The following is a 17,458-nucleotide window of genomic DNA, read 5'->3' as shown; positions in this document are numbered from 1 at the left end:
GATTAGCTCAGGGCCTGAAGCCAGGTATATCCTGCTGGGAGGAGCCTACTTTTTTTTTTTTATTACCATAGTGTCACACCTCCTAGAGACAGCAGCATACACCCACGGTCTGTGTCCCCCAATGGATCCTCTGAGAGAGAGATTTTACGGTAATTAAACAAAAATCTCCCTTTTTCTGCAGATGTGGAATTCTATTGGTGTTATACGTTGCTACAATGATGAACAAGACAACGCCATTGATGTAGAGTTTCATGACACATCCATACATCACGCAATTCACTTGGCTAATAGTCTCAACTACATTATAGCGGACCTGTCCCAAGAAGCTGTACTACTGGCATGTGAAAGCACTGAAGAACTGGCAAGGTGAGGGTTAATGTGGGCAAATTCTCAGTACCAGCATTTGCCCCCCCCCCCCCCCCCCCGTTATCTGATCTAGCAATGTCCTCCCTTTGTGCGCCACACAGATAATAGATTGATGGATCCTTTGTTTACACAGCAAACTCCAGTGTCTGCACTTCAGCTCATGGGACAACAGCAAAGAATGGATGGTGGATATGCCCAAAGGAGAGGACATCCAAGCAGTGTGCCTGGGCCAAGGATGGGTAGCCTGTGCTACAAGTGCATTGTTAGTTCGCATCTTCACTGTCGGTGGCGTTCAGAAGGAGATCTTCAGCCTTCTCGGGCCAGTTGTCTGCATGGCAGGTCATGGAGAGCAACTTCTCATAGTGTATCACAGAGGTTGGTCCATTATCTATGGAGAAGCAGAAACAATATTTGTCGTGTCATTAATATATTTTTACTTTTCCTGTCTGTCATGAAGATAATATGCCAGATGTTGTATTTCTCTTTTATATTCAGCTATCATATACCATAAGTATTATTACCTAGTGATTGCTAATACATGTTTTTACAACATCATGAGGCAGTCTAATTCCTGTGAATACACCTTTATGGCACAGGAGGACTAGCCCTGCACAAGAGCTCAGCTTTATCTTGATAGATGGTCTCCATCTCTAACAGCCAGGATCAGAGAAACCTCCAATCCTGGCTGTTTTAACCCTTTAAATGCCACATTCGTTAGCATCCGAGCCATCTATGTGGACTCAGAGGTCTTCCTTTGTCTCCCCATTGACATCACATTCACATGATCATAAGATGCCAATAGAAGGCTTATCCATTCATCCACTACTCTCTCAGTAATGTAATACTTCCTGATATTACTGCATAAACCTTTCCCCTCTTATTAAAACTGTGGCAGTTTTTTTTTTCTCTTTTGAATCTTCTCTTCTCCTTTTTTACCTTATTTAGTCCCTTTATGTATATAAAAGTTTATATCATATCCTCGCTTTCTCCTCTTTTATACATGTTAAAGCCCTTTAAAGGGGTACTCCACTGCTCAGGATTTGGAACAAACTGTTCCAAACCCTTGAGTCGGCAGCTCATGACATAGCCCCGCCCCCTAAATGCAAGTCTATGGGAGGGGGCGTGATGTCCGACACGCCCCCTCCCATAGACTTGAATTAAGGGGGCAGGGCTATGATGTCACAAACTGCCGACTCCAGCGTTCGGAACAGTTTGTTCCAAATCCTGAGCAGTGGAGTACCCCTTTAACCTTTCCTGGTAAGTTTTATCCTGCAGTCCATGTACTAGTTTAGTATCTTCTCTGAACTCTCTACAAAGTATCTCTGTCCTTCTGGAGATACGGTCTCCTCCAGTTCTGCCCACAATACTTCAAGTGAGGTCTCACCAGTGTTTTGGGTGAAGACACCAAGCACTTCCCTCTCTACTGCTAATATCTCTCCTTATACATAGTGTTGCATCTGGTTGTTTGAGGTTAATTTAAACAGGTGTTATTCAGTCATCACTTGGGAAATGTGTGGTGTTTCTAACTTCCCCTAGACAAACCTCTTGTATTTATACCTAACATGACCTGTGGATGCGCTAACCCTACAGAAACATGTCTGGGCTTTCCTACACAGTTCCCCATTGTTTCTTGCTTTTTTTTTTCTTTATGATGGATAAATTGCAGTATGGCAGAATTGCAGTTTTTTCCATTCTTATCTACAACGGTAATAAAGATTAATAAGTTACATGTTCCCAAAATTGTTGTCATTGAAAAACAAAAAAATAACGCTCATAAGGTATATGACGTATGAATGTAGCAAAGAAACAAAATCATATAAAAAAATTGACTTGTTCAAAAAAAGGCCAACTACGCAGGTCACTAATGACCGGGTGCAGTAAACCACCTTGCCTTCTGTGTTACAGGGACTGGCTTTGATGGAGACCAATGTCTTGGTGTACAGCTTCTTGAGCTTGGTAAACGAAAGAGACAGGTCCTGAATGGAACCCCTCTTCCCCTGTCTAAGAAGAGTTTACTCTCCTGGCTTGGATTCAGCGCTGAAGGTAAGATCAGGCATGATGCTGAGAATTACATTTTTGTTCCGTATCATTCATGAAGGTGTTCTCTGCTGTTAGTAAAATGGACAGCATTTGGGAGAACATGGACACAGATGACATTGCTACATTGTCTTCATGTATTAAATACAGATGAATGCTTGTGGTAAGTGCAGTTCTGCAGTTGGTCACAAGATGGCACAAAGATACACAGTTCACACATCGTACAGAACTTTAGGCTTTACTTTTGTTGTCATCAGCATGTGCATTCAATTAAGTGTGACATAAAATTACAGATGGATATTTATTTCCACGAAAAGCCGCAGTCGTGACAACACAAGATAAATCAGTTATTTGTTTTTGTTTTTTGAACAAATTTCATTTGTCATTAGTCCTCCCAATATCAGTTAGACAGTGTAAGGATATACATTTAGGCCTAGTGTTTCCACCTAATACTTATTGGCTACACGAGTAGTGGGGAGCCTTAGTAACCACAATAAAGGAGGAGTAACATAATGTTAGATTAGATCGATCATGTGTATTGGCTGTCAAGGGGGTCATGTCAGGCCTTTGTATCTTTGCCATGAAGCTTAGGTGGAAGCAGGCCATGTAAGAAAAGGCATTTCCCATAAGAGTGATGTTACAAGCAGTATTTGCCACTCTGGGTAGCATTTGCCATTTACTGCAAATTGCAGCTTAAAACTATGGCAAGTCCAGGTGCAGTACACACAGAGCAAGAGTGAATCAAGCACTATCCGTGGCGGCTAACACTTGTGTAAGAGCAGCCTAATTTTAAGATAGATGTGCACTTACCACCAGGGGCACTATAGCATCGGATATGTGTGATGTGTGGTATGAGATAATACCTCCTTTCAGACGTAAATGTACGCCCTGGTACTTAACACACCAGGATGTACATTTTATATCCTAAGGGGCATTCTGTCCATAAAGCGAGAAGCTGTCCACAGCAGAAGCTGTGCTCGCTTCCTAGATAGCAGGTCCCCACTACTATTAGTAGCCAGCACCTTGCCCATAAGGGTGAACATAGGTGATCACTTTAATGCCCTGCCATTAACCCTTAAGATGCCGTGACCAATGCCTCTGCATGCGTCAGTGTCCAAACTATACAAATATAATGTTGATTATTCTGTATGGTGAATGGCTTAAACGTTTAAAAAAAGCCAAAATTGGTCCAAAAATTGAATAAAAAATAATCAAAAAGTCAAATATAAGCAGAAGTGGGGTAGAATGAGGCATATTTTGATAAATTTGAGTGTTTTTTTTAAGTATTGAAATAGAAAATCTTTTAAATGATTTAAATGTGGGTATCATTTTAGTTATATCGACCCACTGAATAAAGATTACATGTCATTTTTACCGTAAATGCACTCCATAAAAACAAATTTTACCCTCAAGTTACAAGATTGCGATTTGCTTTTCAAATTCTCCTCACAAATATGATATTAATGTGTACCAATAATAGATTCACATGAATTTCACTGCCTTGGTGTGTCACATCACAATCACACACAGATGTTAGATTGTCCTATAGCTCCACATGTATAACTAAAGGTCTGAAATGGGGGTGTCAAAACCTCACCAGGTTAAACGTATAACTGAATGTTGATGATCTGCTTTACCCTGAGATTGATTTCAACATCTGTGTTTTTTTTTTTTTTTTTTTTTTTTTTTTTTAAATCAGGGAGCCCCTGCTATGTAGATTCAGAGGGTGTTGTTCGGCTGCTGAACAGATCCCTTGGACATACTTGGACCCCTGTGTGCAATACAAAGGAACATTGCAAAGGAAAGTCAGATCACTGTTGGGTAGTTGGTGTCCATGAAAACCCCCAGCAGTTAAGGTTAGTTATTTTTTTTTTAAAGTTTATTAGATTTTCAAAATTTTTTGAATACTATTATATAATAGTAGTAAAAACAGAAAGTGCTAACAGTAGCGTGCAAAAGCAAGTGGGTAACGCAGTACCCATGGTGCCACGAACCTGGAATCATAAATAAGGACACAATACCAGCAATAAAGAACACAGGTCTAAAAGAAACCCCTCCCACATACATAACAAAAACAGACAAACTGACAAACACAAGAAACAAAACAAAAAAAAAGGGGTACGAGCATAAGAGTAGAAAGAGCAGGTCTAAAGAAAAGCGTCTAGTACTCAGTAGAAAGCTCTACTACCGGACAATCGGCAACACTTAGCCCGACATGAAGGGGCAGGACCCAAAGTATTTCCCAGAGATGCCAAACAGTACCGCTCAGTGTGGTGGAAGGGCAGAACAAAAGCATCAATCTGAGCTCTCGAGTAATGGACAGTCAAAAAAATATGCCATTTAGCAAAGAATTTTGTCGCGTAACTTTCCTTATGCTGTTATGCATCCATTCTGTCGACCTCCAAATAGACCTTTAGTTCCTCTACCACGTCGGCTATGGGCGGCATCACAGATTTTATCCACTCCCAGAGACACACCCGTTTCGCCGCTAACAGGATAACGTGGCGAAAACAAGGTACACTACATAAACCCACAACTTCCACCTCAGCAAGGTTGAAGCAATGAAACAGAAGTGCCTGAGGAGTCAATTGGACAAGCACCTCCAAATATCTGGCTATGTAGGAAATTACCTGTTCCCCCAAAACTCCTGAGACTTCGAGCAACCCCATATCCCTTGATAAAATTCTGTGCCTGGGCTATCACATTTAGGACAGGACGTGATTCTATCGGGAAATGAAGAGGAAGCCAGGAAATGAAAGCCTAGGTAAGCAAAATTCATGATTCGGAAATAGGTTTCCCTCCACCTTTCATTTATTACATTAGCCCGGACCTTAGTCCAACCATCCAAAATCTGGTTACGAATTTGGGTCATGCAATAGAGCCTCCCACTTTGAGAATATTTCAGTCTTGGAAACCTTCAATAAACGAGTATTGAAGCATCTATAGAAATCCAAGAGAGACACCTTCCTAGGCAATGGACCCACTATATCATCAAAGGCAGAGGGCGACACCTCCGAGGAAGGGTCTCACAGTCGAAGACAGAAGTTCCTACGGAGTAAGCCAATGCTTTTCATCAGCATGCATCAGTTGCCGAGCAACTGTAAGACCCGAAGGTGCCAAAGACAAAACAACCTGTTTTCACGGCCTTGTGGAAATTCTGGGTGTCCCCAGAGTTCGAGGCACTCGGACAGCAGAAAAGGAAGCCCAAAGGCCTTGTGGAGGGCCTTCCAGGTCAGAATGGTATCTCTGTACTAGGGCATGCTTTACATAGGCAGGAAAACAGGGGATGCGGTCATGGAGGCATGAGACCAAGGTCCAAGGAGAAACTAGATCCTCCTCGAAAGTGAAGTTGGAATAGAAGCTAGACCCATGTATCCAGTCGACATGACGAAAAATACAGGCTAAACTGTAGCTGCGGATATTAGGGAAACCAACACCATCGTCGGCCTTACACAACATCCGTTTTTGTAGCGCAATCCGGGGTCTCTTCCCCGTCCCATGTAAAGCGAGTGAAAGCCGTATTGAGTATGGTGACATCTTTGTGTTTTAATAAGGAGGGGTATGGTCTGAAGCTGGTAAAGGAGTCTCGGAAAGCTTTTCATCTTTATAAGATCACATTTCCCCAGAAAAGAAATAGGCAAATGGGCCCAGCATCGCAGTTCGTCTAAGGCTGGGTTCACACTACGTTTTGTCCCATACGGGAGCGCATACGGCAGGAGGGAGCTAAAACCTCGCGCTCCCGTATGTTACCGTATGCGCTCCCGTATGCCATTCACTTCAATGAGCCGACCGGAGTGAAACGTTCGGTCCGGTCGGCTCATTTTTGCGCCGTATGCGCTTTTACAACCGGACCTAAAACCGTGGTCAACCACGGTTTTAGGTCCGGTTGTAAAAGCGCATACGGCGCAAAAATGAGCCGACCGGACCGAACGTTTCACTCCGGTCGGCTCATTGAAGTGAATGGCATACGGGAGCGCATACGGTCACATACGGGAGCGCGAGGTTTTAGCTCCCTCCTGCCGTATGCGCTCCCGTATGGGAGAAAACGTAGTGTGAACCCACCCTAACACGGTTTTGAACAAAGGCGGATAGGTCAGGATATAGACGGAGGAGGAAAATTTACTTATCTTAATCCCCAAATAAGTAATATGAGGTTTGGTAAGATCATAGGATATTCCCATAGAGGACCATTGGGCCAAGGGGTAAGACCTCGCTTTTGAGTTGATTTACTTTGTAACCTGAAAAGGGACCAAAATGGGCAAGAGTGGACATTAACCGGGCTTTTAAAATCAAAGAAGGACTGAGGCTGCATAGCAGAGTGGTCAGTCTCTGTATATGAAGGAGCTGCAGGCTGTGATGACCTGGAGGAGGGCTCCTGATCAGCAAGCAGGCCAGGGGGCTGATGGGAATAAAGGGGGGGGTGGGGGGGGTGAACCCAGCCTTAGCTGCGGCTGAGCATGGCAGTGCCGGAACCAGAAGTCCAGCATTGCTTTTTTTCCATTGTTCTGCTCAGACATTGGAGCAAAGCAATGAAATAAAATCCTTGAAGGATCTATTTACTTTTAATGGGGTCCTTCTTGTTTTTTTCTTGGTGTCTGGCATTTTACAAAGTAGTTCAGCATGCCATGCTATTTTATCTGGTATTTTTGACAGGATCTGTGACTTTAACACCGGTGTGAATCTTATTTGCATTCTGACTTATGGTCCTATTTGAAGGTCCCCCTCCCCTATATTCTATGGACTATCATAAACATACCAAATGAACAGTGGACTAAATATTAAAATGTTTTTGTTATACATTGAAGGTGTATCCCTTGTAAAGGGTCAAGGTTTCCGCCAACACTTCCACGTCCAGCTGTGGCTATTTTGCCCTTCAGACTTCCTTACTGTCAAATTACTACAGAGAAGGGACAGATGGAGGTAAGAAATAATAATGACATTAGAGGACCATATGCTACAAGATGGGGGGGACCCAAGTCTATAGGGGGTGCAGTGTGACTGGTGTAGAAAGTTACTGATTTGTATTGGATATGCCATGTATTATGTATCAGCTGTCCTGTCCTGGACCAGTCATTATATGTCCTCATGAGATGCCATAATATGAGATTATGCCGCCCCCAATTTTGCAGCCTCTTGCATGTTTACTATACTTTCCTTGCACCTGTGAACTATTAGTTATGGTGGTGCAAGATGATGCAACGTTGTCATCTTCACTTAGAGGTTATTCAGGTGCTTTCTTCCAGACACAGTACCACACCTGTCCTCTGGTTGTGTATGGTGGTACTGAGCTGCAATACCACACTCAAACAAGAGTGGCGCGGTTTCTGGAAGAAAGTAGCTATGATTTTCTAATCCTAAAGAACCCCTTTATTAGAACAAACCTGTATTATCTTGCAGGACCACTACAAATAGTATGGCAATAGCAATAATGAGTACTTGTAAACATTGAACAGGCACTCACATGAGCACTGTGGGTTTTTCCAACAGTTGATCAGTGGGGGTGCTGGGGTTCGGTCCCTTGCCTATTGAGGGGGGAATATGTGTAAGTGTAAGGCTAGATTGAAATTTTCATGACACGCAATACATTTATAATTTGAATTTAAAGAGTACCTGTCACCAAATTAAACTTTATATTGTTCCTTATGTAATTATAAGATACTTTGCTATTTACTTGCTGTGTTTGAAATATGAATAAAAAAAAAAAAACACTAGATGGCTCTTTTCTGTTCCCTGCACAAGTCAAACAGTTAGTTTGGTCTCCTCAGGTCCTGGCAGGAGACCAAACTCAGGAAGTGCTTGCAAGGCATGGCGGGGCACAGCTCTCGCAAGCTTCAGTGACGTCACGTCTGCTGGGAAACACCCACCTTCTCCTGCCGGGAGCTCACACAATGTGAGCAAGGGGAAAGATATGATGCACAGCTTTTTAAAGCTTGGAAAAATTCTATAAAGGCAGGAGGGGTGTTAGGAGTAATTAAGGAATATAATCTGAGTTAGTTTAGAAAATATGGTTTGAGGACAGGTACTCTTTAATAAGTTTTATTTATTTGCAGAAGGGTGTTTTGTTTCGCTATATTTGATTCCACTTTATGTTGCTTGCAAAAGTTATGAGTCCCGTTACCTATTGTGGAGTTCATATGGTATCATACTTTACAAACTTAGCCTGTGTGTGTATTTATGCTGATTTTTATTTTATTTTTTTTTCTCCCAGGAGCAATACTGGAGGTCTTCTACCTTCACCAATCACCTTGATTATTTGGCTAAGAATGGTTATGAATGTGATGTAAATGTCAAAACTGAAGCTGAAAAAGAGCAGCAGGAATTGTTAATGAAGATGTTTGCCGTGAGTATACTCTGTGTGTGTTGTGTACGTTGCAAAATAAGATCCCTGTGGTATCTGGGACCAATACTTTTTGCAGCAGATCTTGTAAGTTGTGAGGCGCAGCCTCTATGCATTGTTTTCCAATATTGAATCTGAGGAGTTTGGTGCTGAAACATTTCCTGTCATTTCGCCAACACAGCTTAACCCTTGTCTGAGTTGCTCGGATCCTTACATTCGTACCATTTTTCAGCTTCCAATACATCAACTACAAGAACTAACTGATCAATATAGATAAACACACTACATATATATTTTGTATACACACTACATATATATATTTTGTATATGTGTATATTTTTACACACGTGTACATGTTTTTATTTTATTTTTTTGCAGTTGTCTAGCAAACTGGAGCGTGAATTCCGCTGCATGGAACTGGCTGAACTCATGACTCAGAATGTGATGAACCTGGCTATTAAGTATGCCTCGCGCTCCAAGAGACTAATTCTGGCCCAGCGGCTCAGTGAAATGGCTCTAGAGAAAGCAGCAGAATTGGCATCTGCTCAACAGCAGGAAGATGAGGAGGTAGAAGATGAAGATTTCCGGAGCAGGCTGAATTCTGGGTAAATATAGTAGGGAGTACAAACCATATACCATCCATACTGTCCATAGCAACCATCCAATTTATTTTTGCAGTGTTTACAGCAATGTTTTCCAGCTATGGTGCTTCCAGCTATAGCGAACCTAGTAATTTTAATAGTAGTTTTGCAACATTTTGAAGCACCCCGCTTGAAAAAAGCTGGTTTAGAGTAACAGCTATATTTAACTAGACATAACATGCAGATATGTCTTGCCTCATTCTTTTTTGGTATGTTTAGCTATTTTTCAGTCATGTGAATAAGCAGTGTAACAATGACTTCCAATAATCCTTCCATAGGGTTTTCACCCATCTTTCGCAAACTCTGAGTAGCACAGCTAGCCTAGTTACACAGTGAAAATTCCCCCACTGCGGTATAACTAGCCAGAGTTGCCATTTTAAAGGGTGCTCCACCCCTAGGAGCAGTAGGAGAAGCCAACAAAGAGAGATGTCCAAAGGACCCTAGAAAAGAATCCTGGATAAAAACCCAAGAACCGGAAAAGCATATGCAGACAAGAATAAAGAAATGGGTGGGTACTGTTTCCCCCAATGAAGGCTACAAGAAAGAGATTGTACGGTGAGTACAAAAAAAAAAATCTCATTTTCTTGGTTGCTCTTCACATGCTGGTGGGACATACCAAAGCAGTCCCTGGGGTGGGAAAGAACAACCATCAGAGGAAGGGAGTCAGTCCGGAGACTGAACCCTAGCCCGACCGTAAGGCTCACGGACGAGACCCTGGGCCAAAAGAGGCTTGGAACTGAGCGTCCAGCAGTTCCCACCGTCCATGGAAATGGACTAGGACTCCAAAGGAAGGGACCGTCCTTAGAAGAGACTCTAAACCAAGAAGCCACATAGAGAGACAAGAAGGGGGCGATTCGGAGACCCGATGGGGCCGCAACAAATCTGGAAGGAGGTAGGAAACCAGCTCTAAGAAGCACAGAACCAGACAGAGGGAGAGCCTGGTTGACAAACAAAAAAAAAACGACAAGAGAACCCCATACAGAGAACCAACCGAAACCAACGAACAGGGCGAGAAAAACGCCAGGAGAGCTGTGAGCGCCTGAGTCAAAGGCGAGCCAGTCAAGGTGAAGACCATAAACTTCTGGAAAAAGAGGAACGGAGATGGGAACAGTCTCTGGAGGGGCATGGTGCAGAAGATCTGAATCAAAAAGCTGTAGGCTCCAAAAACTACTGTCCCAGGGGCATAGCGTGAGCACCCGGGTAGAAGAGCGGACTCAGAGAGAATGACCGGAGGCTGAACAGCGGGAAGAAACCACATCCTTGCATCAGCCAATTGGCCTGACTGACATAATCCGGGAGACTGGCTTACCCTCCATCCCTGGAGTACATGGACCCCGAAGGAGGAGACGGATGTATGGAGCATCCCGGAAACCCAGAGCGGCCAACATGGAAACTGGAGGCTCCCGAGTCACCTGGACATTCCCCACCTGTAGGAGGAGTAAACCCAACATCCGCAAAACGCTTCGGGAGACATACTTCTATGTTGAGACAAGAAGAGCGGTGCAGAAAGACGGCCCCACAAATGGGATCATGGAGAAGTGTGGGCAGGAGCATTACACATGCCCGAGACCGCAATTACCACTAAGGTCTGAAGAACCAGGAGGACCGACCTAGAAAATAAGGCACGCCACAGCATTCTGGGAGAGTGCCCAAAACAAGGAAACTAACTGGTCTTGGACCCCAGTGGTACAAGCAGACCAGAGTACTGCGAAGCAACATCCCGTCAGTACGGGAACAGAGGGGGATGCAAAAGGGAACCCAGCTGGGATTCACAGGCTCTGGGCACATGAAGGTTACTCCAAAAGACTGTTGTGTCAGTGCTACTGAAGGGATGTTGCACATCCTTCCCGGGGGGGATGAACACACCCTTCCCGGGAGATTATGCCAAGGGAGGAGGAGAGCAATGGGTGGACCCAAACAGACTATGGCTAGGCTGGCTGTCGCTGAGCCACACGATTTCATAAACTTCCCCATACACAGGAGAGTGCCCTTGCTACATGAGCAGCAGTAGATAACTAAGAAACAGGAGAGCCAGGCTGCAAACGTGGGCAGTAAGCACACAAGCAGAGCTAGCGAAAAGCTCCTCCAATTGCTCTCGCAAAAAATAACGGGCCCAGCCAGGTAACCCACCCATGTAGGGGGAGGCGAGATGGGCTCCATCTTGGCAGTAGAAAGTGCTCAGCGAATTAGTCCCCCTAGTGGGAAAACAAGGGGTGATGGAGATGAAACTCAGGCACTAACCGTGCCAAGCTCCCTGATCTCTGTACCCCCTGTAGAAGGGGAATTTCCAAAGTGTGCCATGTACTGTAAGAGCAGGGAAATGACGCCCAAAAACATATCAAGGTACGGAGGAGCCATGTGTGTCCCCAGAGGGAGCTAAATCCTGGGCACTGGAGCTGGGGAAAGAGACAGACGTGACCATGAATGCAAGTAAGACTCATACGCAGCAACCTACAGCGTTGGGAGGAACACCCCATTGGGGTGAAACCCTGGACCCTTTGAAAAAAGGGGGAGCAGATGGTGCGTCAACGGAGCCATCCTGGCGGATGTCTTAGGCAACAGAGCAGGAGCCTGAGCCACCCTACACAGAAACCCAGGGAGATACCTGGAGGCATAGGGAGTGCTGCAGAACAGACTGTTGCCCCATCAGGCCCCATGCCAGAACAGAGGTGCTCAACCGCCACAGACCTATTGAAACAAGAACACAGGAAGGCCTGAGGTACAACCCACCGAAAAGGAGGGGAGGAGGGCTCTACACGCGCATATGTCAATCACATATGAAGGGACCCAGACATGGTTACCTGACGATGGTGGTAGAGCACCAAGACTGCAGCCATGAAAGGAACTGCAGACATCCAAATGTTCGGCAGCATGAAAACAGGCGCAGCAATCAATTGCTTGACACAACCATGCCCTGAGAAGACAAACGTTAAATTGTTAGAAAGGGGAACCGAGAGTGCTACTATTGCTGCGAAGGTCCATAGAACCTGCAGGAAATGCCCACACCCCATCTCCTAATGGTGCTACACACCAGAACTGTGGTCGCAGACACAAGAGAAGGATGATGCATGTGGAGCAGGAAACACGCAGACACACGGAAACGCGGAATGCGCTTCGGAAGAAGGGCGCAAAATTACCGGTGATAATCTCTGAGCTCCCACGCACTTATGCAGCCCCGGTCTGCAGTGCGGATGTCTTTTATTGTCTAGTATACTGCATATATTTTAGGCTTTTGTTTGCCTTATATCCCAGCACCACCACATGACTTCCAAAGAAGTGTTTCTCTGTCTGCTACGCTGATAACCCATTCCGTCTCTGAACTTAACCCCCTTTTTAACCCTATACTAGTGGTGCCTTCTCCACTCTCCTTTACACACGTATATATTTGTAAATTACTTCAATTAAAAAAATCTTAATCCTTCCAGTACTTATTAGCTGCGATCAGGTAGCGCCATGCTCCTGTCACCCAATCCTGGAAAAATAACTAAGTAAAAAAAATCTTTTCTAAACGTACTAAAAAAGGTACTCCACCCCTAGACATCTTATCCCCTATCCAAAGCATAGGGGATAAGATGTCTGATGGTGGGGGTCCCGCCCCTGGGGACCCCCGCAATATAACATGCAGCACCCACCGTATCTGCTTCCGGAAGCTCTGGAGGTTCTCGCTCCCGACCATGGGGACGGAAGATCGTTACGTCACGACTCCGGTGGGTGCTGCATGCTATATTGCGGGGTCCCCAGCGATCAGACCTCATATCCCCTATCCTTTGGATAGGGGATAAGATGTCTAGGGGTGAAGTACCCCTTTAACTAGAACGTACTTAACTAGAAAATAATAAAATAATAGACCAGGTCTGGGGAGCTCCTAGACCTGTGTCTTGCCTATTACGGACACTAGCTAAAACTGATTACCACACTTCCAGTGGGCGGGTATATCCTGCCAGGGAGGAGCCGACTTTTTTTTTCTTAGTGTCAGCGCCTCCAAGTGGCAAGAGCATATACCCCATCAGTATGTGTATCCCCCAAGAAGAGCGACCAAGAAAACCTTTTATAAGTTGTAAATCTTGGCAAAACATTAACCTTTCTAATATACCTCATAGGCAAAAGGAGATTTTTTAACACTTTTAAAATCTTTCTCGAAGGATCCATTGGGGGACACAGACCGTGGGTGTATGCTGCTGTCTCTAGGAGGTATGACACTATGGCAACAAAGTCAGCTCCTCCCAGCAGGATATACCCGCCTCCAGGCCCTGAGGTAATCAGTTTTAGTACCAGAGCAATAGGAGAGAACCGACAGGTCAAGGAAAAAACACGAACTGTTTGAGAACCAGAAGAAAAGATATAACTAAACACGCCCTCGGACAGAGAACCAAAGAGAAACCCAAAAGGGCGGGAGCTGTGTCCCCCAATGGATCCTTCGAGAAAGAGATTTTACGGTAAGTGTTAAAAAATCTCCTTTTCTCTATCGGCTCCATTGGGGGACACAGATCGTGGGACGTACCAAAGCCGTCCCTTGGGTGGGCAGATAATCAGTCAGGCAGACGGCTGTGCCGCCTGCAGCAGTTTACGGCCCAGACCAGCATCAGCTGATGCGAAAGTATGAACTCTGTAGAACCTCGAGAAAGTGTGCAAAGAGGCCTTGTTCTGGAGAGCCCAGGATGCCCCAACAGAAACGGGTAGAATGAACCACAACCCTGAAGGGAGGAATTTTCCCCCGACAGCGATAGGCTTCCGAAATGGGAGATCGGATCCTCTCTTCTTTCTGATAGGACCCCTCTGTGCTCTCTCCTTTCTGATAGGACTCCTCTGTGCTCTCTCCTGTCTGATAGGACTCCTCTGTGCTCTCTCCTGTCTGATAGGACTCCTCTGTGCTCTCTCCTGTCTGATAGGACTCCTCTGTGCTCTCTCCTGTCTGATAGGACTCCTCTGTGCTCTCTCCTGTCTGATAGGACTCCTCTGTGCTCTCTCCTGTCTGATAGGACTCCTCTGTGCTCTCTCCTGTCTGATAGGACTCCTCTGTGCTCTCTCCTGTCTAATAGGACTCCTCTGTGCTCTCTCCTGTGTGATAGTACTCCTCTGTGCTCTCTCCTGTCTAATATGACTCCTCTGTGTTCTCTCTCCTGTCTGATAGCATTCCTCTGTGCTCTCTCCTGTCTGATAGCATTCCTCTGTGCTCTCTCCTGTCTGATAGCACTCCTCTGTGCTCTCTCCTGTGTGATAGTACTCCTCTGTGCTCTCTCCTGTCTGATAGGACTCCTCTGTGCTCTCTCCTGTGTGATAGGACTCCTCTGTGCTCTCTCTTGTCCTATCAAACAGAAGAGAGCACAAAGGACTGCTAGCCCACCCTCACTCACTGCACTTTGTCCATGCACGTTATTATCAGCCAAATAAATGTTTGTCGGAACTTTTTGTCCTAATTACAGCCCTGTAATTGCTAAAGAAAGAGCAAACGCAAGTTAGACGCATCTTTTATTCGAGCACAAAAATCTAAATTTTTTATCAGCACGTTTTCAGCACCAACAGTAATGGTGAACAGCAGCTGCACGAACAATGAAGCAGTGGTGCAGCTGTTCATTCCTGACAACTCAGGCTTTCTTAATGGTCCTTTTAAAGGGGTACTCCGCTGCTCAGAGTTTGGAAATAAACTGTTTGAACGCTGGGGTCGGCGCCGGGAGCTTGTGACGTCATAGCCCCGCCCCTCTTGATGCCATGCCCAGCCCCCTCAATGCAAGTCTATGGGAGGGGGCGTGGCAGTTGCCACGCCCCCTCCCATAGACTTGAATTGAGGGGGTGGGGCGTGACGTCATGAGAGGTCGGGGCTATGATGTCACAAGCTCCCGACACTGGCTCCAACATTCGAACAGTTTGTTCCAAACGCTGAGCAACGGAGTACCCCTTTAAGGAGCATTGACCTACTTATGTAGTTGACACATACTTAAACGTGCAACAATCTACCTGTGTACAAGAAACCCTTCTGGTTACTTGTGGGTGGTTTCATGTTCCTGTAAACTTGCATGTTTTTTAAGGTGTTCTGCAGGAATCCACATATATATGGTTGATAAGATTAAGCGATTAGCTCCTCTTAAGAAGAACTCTTAAATGTACAATCAAGAAGAGTATTGTTACAATTACCACTGCATAAAGCGTCATGGTCCTGCTTTCAGGAGATTGAGGATTAGTAATAATCTGTACTCACATGTCAACACTGGCCATTCAAATTATCCTTAATCAAAGCAATAGCTTCTTTATCCTCTGGAATCCATAACTCTTGACTTGCATTTAGCAAGTTATTTTTTGGGTCCTGCAGAATAACTTTGCTCTGAACTCATTGATACATTTACTATGTACAGTGACACCCCCCCCCCCCCCCCCCCCCCGCCCCGACATACAATAAATTTCAACACACTCAGAGGCAATCGCATGTTGAAGGCAGCATCAACATACGATGCTTTTGTATGTTGGGGCCATCGCATAAACGGCTATCCGGCAGCACAGACTGCTTCATATGCCACCGGATAGCCGTTTAAGGTGCCCCGTGTGCTGTGGTGAGTGTCACTCACCTGCCCCCACGCTCCGGACCGTTCTCTTCAGGATCCCCTGCATCGCCGTTGCTCTCCTTCATCGTCATCACGTCGCCGCGCACGCCGTCCCGTCATCCAAAAGAGTGACGATTCGGAGCACCCCGGGGATGCAGCGACAACGATGGAGAGCGTCATCCTGGGCAGTGGTGATGGTCCGGAGCGGCGGGGACACGTGAGTATATCTTTTTATATTATTAGTGCAAGGATGCCTCAACATACAATGGTTTCAACTAACGATGGTTCATTTGGAACGAATTACCATCGTATGGTGAGGGATCACTGTACTAGTAATACCATATAATGTTAATAATTGTATTTATTTATGCTGAGATGTTCTTATCCTTCTGCTTGTTTACTATATAGTTTAGAGCAGTACTCTACCTGTGGCTCTGCAGCTGTTGCAAATCTACAACTTACTGCATGCCTTGATAGGTGAAGCCTCCAGGGCATGCTGAGAGTTGTAGTTGCTCAATAGCTGGTGACCTAAAGGTTGGAGACCTCTGACCTAGAAGAGTCATAACTTTGGTGTTCATCTTCAGCAGTGCTTATTTTCAGTCCCTCACTTCAACCATTAGATGGAGCCAGTATATATAGAATATTTGATCAGTGAAAGGATTTTCCATTTATTCTATGGTCAGTAAGGCCTGTTTTTTTTTCTTTATCATTGGTTGTAGTGACAGGTCTATATCTGTATATAATTTATGTAGCTTGAAGAGCGCTGTGAGAACTCTTTTTCCTGAAGCTTTCATATACAAGGCGTTGTGGGACTTCAAAGCATATTACCCTATACTGTAGCAGTTTCCCTTTGAAGTTTGTTCCTGTGTGTGCGCTGTTTTCTGTTTGTCCTTTGCTACATTTCACGGTTCTGGTCCAGTGATCTTTAACCTGCAATCTATTAACATGTTTCTAAAGTAAAATGTAACCTTGGTCTTTCTAGGAAATAAAAAATACGCACTTCTGGCAACCAGTGGGGGTACCAGGACCCACTATGATATTATGCCCTTGGTAGAATTGTATCAAAAATAGAACCAACATAAGAGTTACCAATAAGGCTTAGATAAAATTTAAACATAACTTTTAATTCAAGAACTAATGATGCGGTACACAAAAATGACAAATTGGGGATAGGGAAGTGGGGTACAGGTGATGGCCTACCTACCAGTCCTAATACAAAGAACACTCCTAATTCCTAAGTGTGGAAAAAGGGGGAAAGGGGTAAATAGACAAAAAGACATAACAATAAGAGTCACAAGTGGCAAACCTCTCTTGCCACTCTTGGTCTTTCTAGGAAACAATAAAGCATTTTTCTGCTTTTCATTAATTATAACCTGAGAATCTTGATGTAGAGCAGTTTTTCCCAACCAGTGGACCAGCATGCCCAGACAACCTTTGCTGGGAGATGTAGTTTTGCAACAGCTGGAGGCACCCTGGTTGGAAAAAGCTGATGTAGATGTCTATTTGAGACTGTTGCTGCAGTACGTCTCGATTTCATCATA

At 44.8% G+C, this 17,458-nt stretch overlaps 1 protein-coding gene and 1 long non-coding RNA gene across 2 annotated transcripts in view; one reads left to right on the top strand and one right to left on the bottom strand.

The window, feature by feature from the left end:
• WDHD1 (WD repeat and HMG-box DNA binding protein 1) overlaps positions 1-17,458 on the top strand; it is a 64,752-nt gene that overhangs the window by 32,427 nt on the left and 14,867 nt on the right. The window contains exons 13-19 of the mRNA XM_056547076.1: positions 182-366; positions 500-741; positions 2,272-2,409; positions 4,103-4,259; positions 7,209-7,323; positions 8,612-8,743; positions 9,119-9,345. Of these exons, the coding sequence (XP_056403051.1) occupies positions 182-366; positions 500-741; positions 2,272-2,409; positions 4,103-4,259; positions 7,209-7,323; positions 8,612-8,743; positions 9,119-9,345 (1,196 nt within the window). The remainder of the gene's footprint in view (positions 1-181; positions 367-499; positions 742-2,271; positions 2,410-4,102; positions 4,260-7,208; positions 7,324-8,611; positions 8,744-9,118; positions 9,346-17,458) is intronic.
• Positions 625-17,458, bottom strand: part of LOC130295849 (uncharacterized) — a 59,069-nt gene continuing 42,235 nt past the window's right edge. The window contains exon 4 of the long non-coding RNA XR_008849025.1: positions 625-754. This is a non-coding gene — a long non-coding RNA (uncharacterized LOC130295849). The remainder of the gene's footprint in view (positions 755-17,458) is intronic.

This window comes from Hyla sarda, chromosome 11, assembly GCF_029499605.1.
Source record: "Hyla sarda isolate aHylSar1 chromosome 11, aHylSar1.hap1, whole genome shotgun sequence".
NCBI classification, from domain to species: Eukaryota; Metazoa; Chordata; class Amphibia; order Anura; family Hylidae; genus Hyla; species Hyla sarda.
The sequence above is the reverse complement of the archived record's forward strand: the minus strand, read 5'-3'. Positions and strand labels throughout refer to the sequence as shown.